Source organism: Phoenix dactylifera, chromosome 8 (genome assembly GCF_051530095.1).
Source record: "Phoenix dactylifera cultivar Ajwa chromosome 8, Ajwa_hap1_PhDact_Kaust_v1.1, whole genome shotgun sequence".
NCBI classification, from domain to species: domain Eukaryota; kingdom Viridiplantae; phylum Streptophyta; class Magnoliopsida; order Arecales; family Arecaceae; genus Phoenix; species Phoenix dactylifera.
This window is the reverse complement of record NC_143197.1, coordinates 27942754-27957489: the sequence shown is the minus strand read 5'-3', so window position 1 is coordinate 27957489 and position 14736 is coordinate 27942754. Positions and strand designations below refer to the sequence as shown.

Genomic DNA, 14736 nt, shown 5'->3' with positions numbered 1-14736 from the left:
ATACTAATATTTGGTACACCTCACCATCTTATACTATACCACATACCGACACTGTAATAGAGTGGTACCGGTATGGGGTCCGGTACGAGACGGCGAACCTTGATGATGAATATATCTGGCATCCATTTTTTACAAATAAAGGGCACCGACAATTAGGAATTGCAATATCACCATCCCCTTCACCACAGAATATAAGACTGTAGACTGAGGAACTTCAATTCAAGGCTAAACAATTAAAGATGTGTGTGTATAGCTATAGCTTACAAATTAATAGTGCAATGGTACAGCTTAACTGAAGTCAAACAACAAGAACAATATTTAAGTTCAGGAATGTTCATTGACAGTCAAACATAGCTAATGGACCCGGGTTAAAAGTAGAAAATGAATAAAATGAATACCCTAGGTTCACAACAAACATGGCTCAACATCAACAAAACAGGAAGACCTGGTAGATGTAGTCACAACAGATGCTGTGAAGTCTTCTTTCTTTCTTCTAATGAAAAAATTCCACTAGCAGATCAAACTCACCAGCTAGTTATGGTGTTCTCCACACATGCTTGACTAAGTAACTTGAGCTGAAGGCATGACTGGATAGAAGAAAATTTGACAACTACTGCTGAGCTAATAATTATTCTCTACCGTCCTGTTTTTGCTCGCTTCATTCCGCTATTTCCAAATGGAGAAACGCTGCCACTTGGATGGAGGCTATCCTCTCTTAAACCTGAATTCAACATGGCTAGCTCCCGAAGCTGCTGCCTCTTGTAGTAATCCTGCGATTCATCCTGTAGATGACAAGATACATGGTAACAAAAATGGAGTTGAATTGAATAATACTAATTAGGCCTATGAAGAACTTCAAAATTGCGGAAAACAGAGATTATGACTCCACATGGAAGGAAGTTCCAAAGAACGAGCTAGAGAAAGCTAGTAGAATAAGGAAATTGACACAAGGGTGTGTCAGGACATAAGGAATAGATGGTAATACCGATATTACAATTGGGAAAATAAATTGTATTACATGGCATAATTCATTGCAATGAAGTCTGCTCATTGTATGGTATGTTATAACATGCTTAAAAGCTTCTAAAACTTGGGAAATTAATGGGGTTGAACAATTAATACATGCTAAGAAATACTTACAATTGGTTTGAGCAACTCTTCGATAATTTCCTGTGCCTGTCTCAACCTAACATCAACAACATTCACAGGTAACTCGGCCTCAATCAGGATATGCAGCGGATCATTTAAGTGTTCATAGCCTGGTCTTCCCCTTAGTTTTTCCTCCTTGAAGTTTAGAAGAATAAATACAATAAGTTTTTAGCTCCAAGCCAAGAGAAAAGCAGCAAATGAAGAAAAAAATATATTAGACCAATACTTAATTGATGTACATTTCGTTTCTGTGATCAACCTAGCTTCATCAATAATAAATTATATGTAATAATCAGAGACTCTACTAAACCTGGAAAAGAGCACTGCATTGTTTGAGTGACATAAAATACAAATTTTAGAGAAAAATATGAGAAATGTCCAAAAAGTTGACAAAATCACTAGCTAGACATGAAAAATTAGTCTGGAGGATATAATTTCATCATTATAAAGATACTGTATTATATGAAAATACACCTGCTAGGATTCGATTTGAATGGACAAGACAAAAAGGTGTCTGTGGGTGCCCTGTGGTGAATCCCTGCTTTCAAACTCATCAAACTACATTAGATAATGATACAACTAGCCATCTTATATGGTTTAGACTTCAGAGTGTCGGACAATAAAGAGTGCCCAAGCACACCAAACAAGTAGAATACGTCCGAAGTTGAAGGGGATGTTCAGTAAAACTAGGAAAAAAATAGGGTGACAAATGAGCATAATAGAAGATGTGATAGAAGGATAATGCAGTGAAGCTACTGAGATGATAAGGACATGTGCAATGAACATCTGTTGCTCCTATGAGGAGAGGTATTCAAGGGTCCAGAACAGGGAGCAGATGACCTATGGTAACCTGAATGAGAGTTGCGATGAAGGACTTGAAAAATTTGTAGTGATAGCAGAGAGCCCTTCGTATGAATGACTAAAAAGGAACACACAAAGCCAACTAAAATTGAAATAAGGCTTGATGGGTGTACTTATGGCTTTTTAAAAGTATTGGCTATTGATAGAACCACTGTACAACTAACATAGAAAAGCTAGTTTTAGTTTAACATATGAGCTCTGATAGCTAGAGACAGCCTTCACAAGAAAGGCGGACTTCAATCAAAGGGTCTGAGAGGAGGCATAATCTGAAAGATCAACTTGGAAGTGCTGAAAAATATATCCAGAGCTGCTCTTAGTGACATCTTATATTGTTTTTAATGGAACGGTCTTGGACTATAGTTCCCAATTCACATGTTGAATAACTGAACAAAGATGAATACCTGTTTCCATTGAAATTCATGTTATACTTACTTTTGGTTATGGTTGGTAAATATGACAGTATTGGAGAAGATGCAACTTATTTGAACATGGCATGTAACTATTCGACAATCTGTTTTGACCACACTGTGTTTACACACTTGCAAAGCAAAAGAATGCTAAATAGAAACATAAACCTATATTAAGAAGAGAAAAAGCTAAAAGTGCAACATATGAAGAAGATGTATCAAGCTCTTTTATGGACAATTTAATTATACGTTTACATGTCCTTTGTCAAAAATGGTGAAACAAGATTGATTTTTCACCTATTACTAAATGTTTGGATAAAGAAGTAAAATCACCGAAAATTTCCAAACTTGTATATAAGCAACATAATCATAAATAAATTTATTTGTTAGGATGCTAATGAGTATTTACACAAAGAGATAACATTTATATTTAAGTATGCGAGTTTTACTTCTTAAATTTATGGTGACATTCATATTAATATATATATATATATAGACCATATTTTCCTAGTTGAGAACCTCTAGCATAAAAACATTCGTGACCAATTTGGTCGAATTAATGATAAGTTTGGTGCTTGTTCTGATGAAACTGGACTACTCTAATTAGTTATGGTGAGCAGGTGCACATGAAGCATATGTGTGACTAAAGAATGGAAGAATATCTGTTATATAATTGCAGCGAGAATAGCAAGAGAGATATGTTGAGGTAATGGACTAATATTTGCAAACAGGATCATATCTCTAACCGGTTGCAATCTCAAGGTCAAAGAATGAACATGCAAACAAATGTTAAGGCCTGATATACATTGTAGACCCCTTCAATAACAGCTTAAGATTTTGGGGTCTAGTGATTAGTTAACATGTTATCAATTATTGTAACAACCCAGGACCTCACCCAAAATGGCTAGCCAGAAGGTATTGTTTGGGTTTCTTGATCCCGTATAAGTACCCAAGATCTACCCAGCGAATAACCGATGTGGGACTAAACACACGCCCGCACGGGTCCTCACATACTCCCCCCGTTCAAGCCCTGACGTCCTCGTCAGGCTAAGGGTTCATATCTATTCAAATCTAATCACAAACACCACGATTGGCCCGTGGTCAGTCCCAATAGATCCGTGCTGCAGTGTCCCCTAGTCCACATAGGTTATGAGCCGGGTCCGCTCTGATACCATTTGTAACAACCTAGGACCTCACCCAAAATGGCTAGCCGGAAGGTATCATTTGGATTCCTTGATCCTGTATAAGTATCCAAGATCTACCCAGCGAATAACCGATGTGGGACTAAACACACGCCCGCATGGGTCCTCACATAAAGAAGGAAGAAGAGAGGAAGAGAGAGGGTCTTTCCCCTCTCTTTCTCTTATTAAATAACCCTTTTATTATATTATTTGTCTATTTGTTGTTTGGTTTCCTTTTTACTATTGGATCCGGGAAGATCATGGCCTTGAGGACTCTAGATAGTCTTGGGATGCTAGATTTTAGAGGACCCTTTAGAGGATTAAACAGGGGTCCTAGATCATCTTATATCTTTGACAAATTTTAATAATGACTTGGTTCTGTAGGGGAACAATCTATTGGACGAGAGGACGCTGAGCAGAGTCCTGAGCATTCCGGTTCATAGATCACCGTGAGGGCGGGTGATTACTTGTCGGAGTTTTCAATAAAGGGTAAGAATCCTTGTACGCCAATCCTGCATAATATAAATATTTTTATACTTAAATATGTATAATATGCTACGATCTGAATTAATATGCTATGATCCAGACAAATCAAAATTGTTATATTAAACTATATTTTGATTGTGTTGGCTTGTGATTGATATTATGTTGTATGCATGTGCATAACCTACACCTGTATAATTGGATTTATGGATGTGGTGCTATAGACTAACCTTGTTAATATTGGTTGCCCCGTCACGGGCTGGAAACGTGACCGGATTAGTCTATAGTTGTAAATAAAAGGGATTGATGTGTGGATGTGAAATTGATTAAATGAACATTGACTTTGGGCCGTCTCGTTATTATGGGTTTGCCCGTCACAGGCTCTAAGTGTGACACTATTGGTTTGCCCGTCACAGGCTCTAAGTGTGACAATGTTGGTTTGCCCGTCACAGGCTCTAAGTGTGACAATGTTGGTTTGCCCGTCACAGGCTCTAAGTGTGACAATGTTGGTTTGCCCGTCACAGGCTCTAAGTGTGACACTATTGGTTTGCCCTGTCACGGGCTGGAAACGTGACCGGGATTTGGCCCAAAGTCGGAAAGATAATTGATCCGGATCAAGTTAATATAGAATGGAAAAAAAAAAAATGAACACAGTAATGAATATATATGAGTTATCCTATGCTATATCATTCTTGTGTGACTGGACTTTCATTGATGTTTGTTTGACGTACAAACTTATATTGATTACTTGAGTCTTTTGATGGCCGATTTATGATCTCATGAAGTTTGCATCGTTTTGCCACGGTTTTCAAAATTCATATTACTATTGTGTTGGTATGGATGTGTAGGGGTTCTTACTGGGCTGTAAAGCTCACCCCCTTCTTCTTTCTCTTTCAGAGATGCAGGATGCATACATGGATGGGTTGGGCGCAGAGTGCAAGTACCAGAGTCATTAGTTAGTTAGTTGTTTATTCTTCTTGATGTCGATGAATATTTGAAGAGCTCGTAATTGAACTAATTTGTCTATTTGGACATGTCGGATTTGTCTATTTGAATTATCAATTTCTTGTGGATTTATTGGAATTTTTGTTAATCATAGGCCTTGCATGATCTTTAGGGCACTGCTCTAGGGCTCATGCGGCCGGTCGCGTACCGGACCCGGGTGCTGGGTTCGGGGCGTGACAGAGTGGTATGTGAGGACCCGTGCGGGCGTGTGTTTAGTCCCACATCGGTTATTCGCTGGGTAGATCTTGGGTACTTATACAGGATCAAGAAACCCAAACAATACCTTCCGGCTAGCCATTTTGGGTGAGGTCCTGGGTTGTTACAAATGGTATCAGAGCCGACCCGGCCCATAGCCGATGTGGACTAGGGGACACTGCAGCACGGATCTATTGGGGTTGACCACGGGCCAATCGTGGTGTTTGTGATTAGATTTGAATAGATTTGAATAGATTTGAACCCTTAGCCTGACGAGGACGTCAGGGCTTGAACGGGGGGAGTATGTGAGGACCCATGCGGGCGTGTGTTTAGTCCCACATCGGTTATTCGCTGGGTAGATCTTGGATACTTATACAGGATCAAGGAATCCAAATGATACCTTCCGGCTAGCCATTTTGGGTGAGGTCCTAGGTTGTTACAATTATCAAAGCCATAGGTCATGGGGTTAAATCCTCCTCGGGCCAATTTGTCTTTAAACCACCTGCTTGCTATCTTGATTCTTCCTTTTCTTGACTCATTCCCGGTTCCTACCTTGAGTCATGTGAGTCTAGTGGTAAGTGAACAAACAAAAATATCCTTAGATGCAGAGTATCACCTTTTGCTTTACCCCGAAGCTACTAGGATATAAGATGAATAAAAAAAGGGTTCTCTAATATGATAGCTAGGAGAAATATCTCCTGGAAAACACCTAGGAGAACTTTCATTACCTTGCCAGGATCTTTTATTGAACCCTTTCCCCTAATGTAAACACGACAGCCTGTAGAAGCTTCCACCCGTTTTAGTGAATTGCCTCGGGGTCCCAGGAGACGCCCAACAAAATTGAACTGAACACCAGCAGAAAAGAGTTAATCATGAACCAGTAACAAGTATCCTATATCATCATGGAAAGGAAAGACCTACATTAGGATAGGTGTTCACTGGAATATCCAAGCGTAAGATCTTCTTGACAACATATGAACTTGGGCTTGGTGGTGCTCCTTGCCAGTCTAGATTCATTCCTTGCAGAAAACCTATTCTCTGCTTAAAGATTAAATGAAGTCCACAGATATGGTCAAAAAAGGAGCTAGCAAAAAGAAAGCCAGCACATAAAACTTATTTTCCTGGTGTACTATAATTAGTTAGGCAACACATTCTGGAGCAAACTAAAAAAAAAAAAAATGAAGCAGGAGATACGCAATTCTATTGAAAATCCAAGCAATAAGCAGAGAAGAGATCATGACCAGATAAAAATACTACATATATTGATACAATGTCCACCAAAAGAAGATTTCATTTAATTATTATGTAGGACAGGGAAGTTCTAGCTCTATGGTAAGTTATTATCATATTGAACAACACTCTTATAAAAATCATAAGCATAATGAGATACGATATCTCAAACTTCTTCAAGAACCAACTGCCATATCCATATGCAGATATTAAATTGACTCCATCTCATCTATGTGGGACAAAATCATGATTGTTGATTATGTAATAGTCTCAAGGAAACTTCATGGCATGTATATAGACTGCGTGAGGAAGTGTATAACTTACAACGACTGACCAACATCATAAAACAGGAGCACTCACTGCAGCCTTATGCCTTATGCCCACAATTTCAAAAAATTTCAAGAAAAATTATTCATAACAGTATAATACAGCTTCCTGAAATTTTTAGCACTTGTATACAATTACAGTAAGTTAAAGTTGTAGGAGCATATGGTGCCTCCAGATAGTATATGTCGAGCAACGGAGGATGGGAATTTCAAAGAAACTTGGATGACTGTTAGGGCGATATGAGGGCTTACAAAGAAGTAATCTTATATCTAAATCTTCAGGCCTTCAAAATGAAATCATGTTGATCATATTGGACTCAAAAATATAACTTTTCAGACGTAATAACTTTGTAATATAATTGATCAAACAAGAAGAGTCTCGCATTTACTCCCAAAAGCAATTGCAATACATTAGGGTAGCTACCACACATATAGCAATAGTTCAAAACTATTTTGGCTTTGTGAGGTAAGAATGCTTCCATAAATAAAATATATGTAGGAAATATTGCAATAAAGGGATACAAAATATTCATCATACAATTAACACTGCAAGTGTCTAAGATCTATGCACAATGAGATCTCTACAAAATTCATGACCTCTTGAGGAATAGTTTATGAGATAATCTTAAAATAAATATGATCAAGCACATGAATATGAAATGAAAAAATACAGTTGATGAGATGATGGATAATGATAGCAATGAGCTTTATTTTTTATTTTTTGATTCTAGGTTTAGGGCAATATATGCTGGCTAGTTAAGGTTGAGAGACCTAAAAAAGTAGAATTCAGATGTGCCAGTATTTATATTTTATCCTGTCCATCTGATAATAGACCAAAAGAAGGCATTATCAGAAATAATAGCTTTATGGTATTTCAAATTTGATTGCAATATATCATATAGAAACATGACAAGAGTGCAAAAAATATGTAGAAACTCAAAATAAGAAGTACTTATTGTTCCACATCTGATGGGACCAAACCTATGGCAAATCAGAAAATTCACCTTAGAAATTTTTAATCCTTGCACTACAGTTGCATTCCTTCACTCTTTTCTGGGAAAAATAAGTTAGTAGAATCTTTTTTTCTTTGGTAGTTAGTAGAATCTTTGAAATTTACTGATAGGCATATCTAATGGGCGAAAGCTATTAATTATTTGTAACATTAGATTATTTATTATATGATGAAGACTGATTAAGTATAATATGATGATGTCATTGGGAACTGGAGGATATTAAGCTCTGCTGTACCTTTGAAAGTTTGAATTTGCAGTGCCGTGTTTTCAGTTCAAACCATATTTGATCCCTTTCTGGTAGAGCTTCAATTTTCTTAAGGAAAATCTCATTAATATATAATGAATTCTTGAACTTGCACAAGAGTATCTCATATACTTGAAAAGGCAAAGAGCTATTCGCAGTAAAAGGTTATCCATACTAAACAATTCTGATGGAAAATTTGTTATACTCAGAGCATAATACGTAAATAGTCGAGGGAAAGAAATATCTCTTACATGAACTTTGTCTTGTAATTAGATAGACAAAAACATAAATTTAGGCATTCAAAACAATAAAACTAGTTGTGCAAATGGAAAAGAGAGCACATATTCACCTCGTGCTGAAGCCCACTCCAACCACCTAAACTAGTTCCCCCAACATTAGGAATAAGGTTTGAAGAAACAATGGGACTGGGACTTCCATGCTGCATCCTGTCAAAATCCCCAAAGCCTTGGTTGGAGACCATTCCTGAGACTCGTATAATTTCTGTCAGAACAAAACAAATACAACTGTTCATTAAACATCAGACTAATAGGAAAACTAGAGATCAATGCACTTTTAAGGTAACAGCTAAAAAATATCTCCTCCTCCCTTCCTCTAATGATACATTTGGGGTCCTTCTAAATGATAATCTAGGCTGTCTAATGCAAACTTCAGGATATATTTTAGCAATCAAACTATCATTACCACAAGATCAATGAACAATTAAAAAGAATGCAAGATGACGAAAGACTTTAATTTAATCATTCAAGTATCAGATTATCATATTATTTACATATGTCCCTCCAATGGAATTTAGATCATTTAAAAGGGCCACTGAGTATGTGCAGCTTATAAATAGCTAATACATGGGAGCATCACTTCCAAACATGCATCAAAATATATGACGCATATCATACAGATCCTTTTTCTATCTTATCCTTATGCGCAACATATTTAAGCTTCTTCTGCTGTTAACTATGAAAGAAAATTCCAATTGTAGCAACTTCCCAACAAGTAATAGTGATATCCATTTATTAGTGACAATTCATTAGAAAGTATTGCACCAAAACTAGCCAAAAAGGAAGAACCTGTTATCTATCAACACCTTCCACCAAATCACAAACTGTAACAAATTGAGAAATATAAATTCTAAGAAAATTTTATTTAGCAAAATGGAAGGACATAGGTTTTAGTATTGTCTCTTTTTTGTGAAGGAAAGGTTCCTTTTCAGCACCCTATTATCTGGATATCACTAACTGATGGAGAAATCTGCAATATCTTGTCAAAATTTTTACAAGATTATCCTCAAAAAGCTGCAAGACACAATCCAGTTTGACAAGCAGCAAACATAATTAAACTTGTATACTCATATCCTCTGTCTCAGCAAGAAAACAGGCACTATTATCATATTTCAAAAGATGATTTCTCCAGCAAGGCCCTTATAGTTCAAATAATTCCTCACAAGCTTATCCTGCCTAAATTCCAGAAATAGAAAAGGAAGAAATAAATCAAACTACAAACTATGCAACGTTTCCCCTCCCCGCCAGTATATCACTGAATGGCAGATTAGGTACTCAGGAAAGTTCTTTTTAGTAGTTGGGACGGTTCCTTATTGCAAATGCAAAATAACATTTGCAGCCGTGCATATTTCAGGATGCATGTCCAAGCATGAGTGGACTTCAAACTTATTTTTCCATGATGAAGTTTTTATTAATTTTGTTTACATATAGCTGAAACATTGCTCACATTGTTTCTACACGTAGACAACAACTATTATGAAACAGAAAGTGGGAAACAACTCTGTTCTCAGATCAAAGCATCTAATGCTGGACCACAAGATAACTTATGATAATATATCTGTTCTTAAGTGCCTGTACTATTAAAATGTATTGTAGCCTTCTCTTTTTTGTAATCAGAAAAGTGAAAGGAAGCACATAAAGAAGTATGTATTGTACATGAGTCGAATAGTCGATAAGTTGGTAGGTATAGTATAGTTGCTCCACAGCATGTAACTGAAGAGAATTGATTCCAGAGCATAGTCATGGCCCGACCTATCCTACCAACTATTGTCAGTTAACTTAATGAGTCCAGTTGCGCCTATGCATTGAAAAGTGCTCCCATAATGAATTCAGAGCATAGAACCAACAACAAAAGGACCACCACAGAAATATCAAAACAGAAACAAGAGTATGTGGCAGAAAGCGCTAAAATTAAAACATTGCCACAACCAAAACACAACAGGCAAGAAAACAGTAATATAACCAAGAATATCATTGCCAATCCAAAGAATTACCATCCACATGGAAGGGAAGTCTTCGTTTTAGCTATCTTGTCAGTTAAGCAAATAATCATCTAACAGGAACAGTCAAGAACTCCAACTCAGAAACAACAATAGACACCCTATAACATAATCTGCTATGCGCCAAAGGCACCTATACAACTAGGTCCAACTACTGTAGGTGCAAAGAGCAAACCTCTAACTATTATCAAGTTCCCAATCAAAGCAATACTTCATATCTAGCCAATATATTCTAGCAGGATAGTAGGTACAAATTAAATGTATTCAAAAAAACAACCGTGCGACTGCATCAGTTTAAACAACTAAACAGCTTCCATTGTACATGACCACATGAACAAAGATTATATATCCCAGATACGTTTTCCAACCAACAATCACCAAACAAAACCACATCTTAGAAAGCCAATAAGCATTTCTTATGACACATAACTAACATGAATAAAATGAGCTATCTCGGACAGAACTCTTTATAGAATAAGGCAAGAGACCTGTGAAGACAACAAAGCAGAAGATAATGAAGCAAAAAGGGTAAAGCAGCTATTAAGATCTACGAAGAAAGCAGTAGAAACTCTCAGACTGATCGGGGCACTTGTTAGATTGCATGAAACACTACACTTCTCTCGGTACAGCAGTCTTATCAATTGTAGCCATATTTACAAAACCCTTAGAAACACCTAAAGGCTCATATTTATGAACCACTTCGAAAATTCTACAAAGGAATGCATTATGACACCAGCCTTGGTTCTATAATTCCAATTCCCAATACGTCATAGCAAAAAGAAAGCAAAATTAAAGTAAACCGATCAAGCAATGACATCAGACAAAACAAAGATCGGTAAACACATCCTGAAAACCTGATGAACTAGCAATTAACTGAAAACCTAAACCAAGAATTCAAAGTAAAACCACGAGAAAACTCAATAAAGCACTCACCTTGATTCAACAAACGGCTACATATAGGAAGAACCTGCATGAAAGGCCCCAGCTTTTGATGCTCCGCCAACAGCTCTGCCAAGTACGGACTATACCAATAACAAAGAGAACAATCAAAGATTCATAAACGCCAGATATCATACAAAGATTGAAAATTTACGAGAAGAGACATCAAAATACTGTCTATAACTCTATATATCTTGTTGTACCTATCTATATCTGGCGTGCTTCTTATCTGTGGGGAGGGGGCTCTCGCAGGCGAGAAGCTGTGAGTATATAAACCCGACATGCTTGTATGAAGAAAGGTGTTGCAGAGAAAGAGAGAGGAGATAAGAGAAAGGTGATGAGGGAAAGAAAAAAAGAGGAGGTGGATTGTAGAAAGGTGTTGTCTGCGGGCGCTGAACGAAGATGGCCTTCAGGCTTCAGTACCCTTTCTCAAGGTGGGCAACCCTGCAACCCGTAAAAAAAAAAAAAGGAGTAGGAATGAAAGAAGGCAAAGAATAGGAGCGTCATGGAAATGAGTGGCCCTTTGGGTTCTTTCTCTGGAGGTTTAAATAGGTCCCTGGGTTTAAGGGGAACTTTATGTGTCCAACTTTTTACAGCATGACAGAGAAAGTTGGATGCTGTTTAATTTTGGTCGGAGAGAGAGACTTGTGCACCCAATGACCCTCGTAGAGTGACACCTATTTGTAGTAGCAAAAACTATTTTGATGGAGAATTAATTGGTTTAGTGTCTCTCATGCATAAAAAGTGCAGCAATCTCATCAGTCACTGCTGAAATGGTGCATATATTTCATGGTGCATTACTGCAAAGATGCATTTCACATTGACATTGGTTGATTTTTTTTTTTTTGAAGGCACCGACGAATCCTATGGTTTGGACACACATTTTTATGCTTTGGTTTTTACATGCACATTGCCAGGAGACAGTTGTGCAAAGGGCCAAGGATGATAAGGTTCATTGAGGCTTTGAGCCAAGGAGCAACAAAGATACTTTAGTGCTTTAAATGGTCTCACATGAAAGAGTTGGCAAGGCACCACCAACCTAATATAGCCCATGAAGCAATAAAAACATATTTTCCTTTTTTTTTTCCTTTCTTGTGAATAAAATGGATAGCTAATTTATAATTCTAGAGATGATAGTTGGATTAGAAACAATAATTAGTTACTACTTATTGAAATTAACCCATCCCGTATATGTTTACCAAAGATTTTTTGGATGATATGTATATGTTTACTAAATTATTATTATTCAAAATATGAAATCAAAGATATGAAATAGGCGACCGACTATGGTAAAGATAATGGATTGTGTATAGAGAAGATTTTGTCATTCAACTTATAGATATTGGATTGGAGAGAAATTATTCATTAACCGGAATCCATTATTTAGTTGCTTTCTAGGTCATACATTTATTGTAGCCAACAATTCATAAAATCAACAAAGTTGCGTATGCTTTTTCACTAGATTGTTCATATAAAAATGAGCCGACTATATTTCCTTCTCATTGCCAAACAACCACCTTATGCAATCCTATGCACATGGAGCTAAAGCTAAAATGTTACATTTTGTGCCACTCCATTTCATATTTGTATTCTTAGGATGGGACTAAAGAGTAGTTTCTCTAAATGTAGCAGCAATTTTGCCAACATCATATTCCATATTCAAGACATTCAAAAAAGTCTATCATTACCAGTTTTGAAAATATAATTCAAACATAATGTATACTCATAAATCCTCATACCAAATCGGATTTTTTTGGAGAAACACTTCATCATAACACGAGCAACAGCAAACGAAAACAAGAAAAGAAGCAAGCATCTGATCCGATAAAGATTCATATGGTAGTTTCTCTTGAAGCGAGGAACATTATGATGCGACAAAATTCGATATTTTTCTTCGAATTCAGCTAGGAATGGAAAATGCATGGGCGAAACATATAATTCAATAAGAAATTCTTTCCCGTAATACCGAACATTTAGATCACAATAATACAAGATCAAACCGAAGCCTAACATCTTAATCATTTATCAAACAGTAAAATTACAATATTGTATACACTTAAATGCAAGGGCATAGATTGCAGAGAGAGAGAGAGAGAGAGAGAGAGAGAGAGAGAGAGAGAGAGAGAGAGAGGAGAGAGATAGGGGGTGAATAAGAAGAAGAACAGAGCATAGGATTCCCTAGTGGTCTAGCAGAAAAGTACAGGGCAGTGCACGTTGGGGGGCAGGGACAGAAATGTGGGGGTTACCACAAAAGCGCTTTGCTGCTCTGCTCCCCTTTTAATTTTATTAAATCACCCACACATGCGCATCTCTACCCCCCAAATTCCCATGATTCCATCATACGTTACAAACCCCCCGCTCTCCTCCTTGCCTTGTTGTCATCACCCTCACAGAAACCCACACCCCCTCGCAATAATATTATTATACCATCCATACTCCATGGATTTGGTACCCCATAATCCTACTTTGTCATCACCTAAAGCTCACACACCTCCCCCCATTATATCAAAGTATTCAGAGGCCGATCGGCAGTACTCTCTCTCAGTTTTCAGTCCGATCTTTTGGAGTGGCGAAGTTGGTGGCGGTGGAAAAAAGTTAGAGGACCCTACAAGACTAACAACAGTCCCCATAAAAAAAAAAACTACTTGTGGCGAAATCTAGTAGTCCTCGTCACCGCCCAAAGCCCACACACCCCTCATCATCAGTACTCGTCTTAGCGTTTCAAATCTAATCCCGTCGAAGTGACCAGGTTGGTGGGAGTGGAAAGAAAAAAGTTCAGGATTCTGGAAGACTAACAACAGAGTTATCCATCGGTTTGACACCCACCCTATAAAACTACTCCATTGTAGCACAAATCTAGTAGTTCTTGTCGCACCCCTCATTATATCAAGTGCTTGTCATCCAATTCTCTTCTAGATTTCTTGTTAAGCTGCATCCGTAGATTTTGTACCCTATAAAACTACGTAGATATTTCCAACCAAGAGTGTGAGTCGGCCGAATGGCTTAGGAAGACATTGTGCTTTGGGTATTCGGTCTTCAGGCTTGAACTAAGGTTGGAGTAAATTAACTCCTCTTTAGATTATCTTGTATTCCTCTATTCGGAATAAAATCCGTAATTTTTTTTTCTTTGTGCGCCTCATGTGTTGATACCACTTGACCGACCAAAGAGATAAGCTGCAGTCAGTAATTTTATTGATTGATCAAAAATTCCAAAAAAAAAATCATTCTTCTTCTTGTGCCATTTTCAAGATAAACTGCAGCCAGTAACTTTTGAACTTGTGGTAGAAATCGAGTAGTTTTTGCGACCACCTAAAGCCCAAGCACCCCTAATTATTTCCAAGTGCTCGGAGGCCGACGGGCAATACTCCAAGAAGTGGGAAGTTGGGGAGGCTATAAGACAATGGATG

General features: G+C 37.4%; 1 protein-coding gene across 1 annotated transcript; it reads right to left on the bottom strand.

Annotated features, from left to right (window-relative positions):
- Positions 1 to 205: 205 nt before the first annotated feature.
- Positions 206 to 11870, bottom strand: LOC103716690 (KH domain-containing protein SPIN1-like). The gene is made up of 7 exons (XM_008804793.6): positions 11533 to 11870; positions 11324 to 11412; positions 8444 to 8595; positions 6203 to 6319; positions 6010 to 6126; positions 1141 to 1284; positions 206 to 782 (listed from the first exon to the last, which is right to left on the bottom strand). The coding sequence occupies exons 1-7, from the start codon at positions 11610 to 11612 to the stop codon at positions 636 to 638; spliced, it is 846 nt and encodes a 281-aa protein (XP_008803015.2). The 5' UTR covers positions 11613 to 11870; the 3' UTR covers positions 206 to 635.
- Positions 11871 to 14736: the final 2866 nt, after the last annotated feature.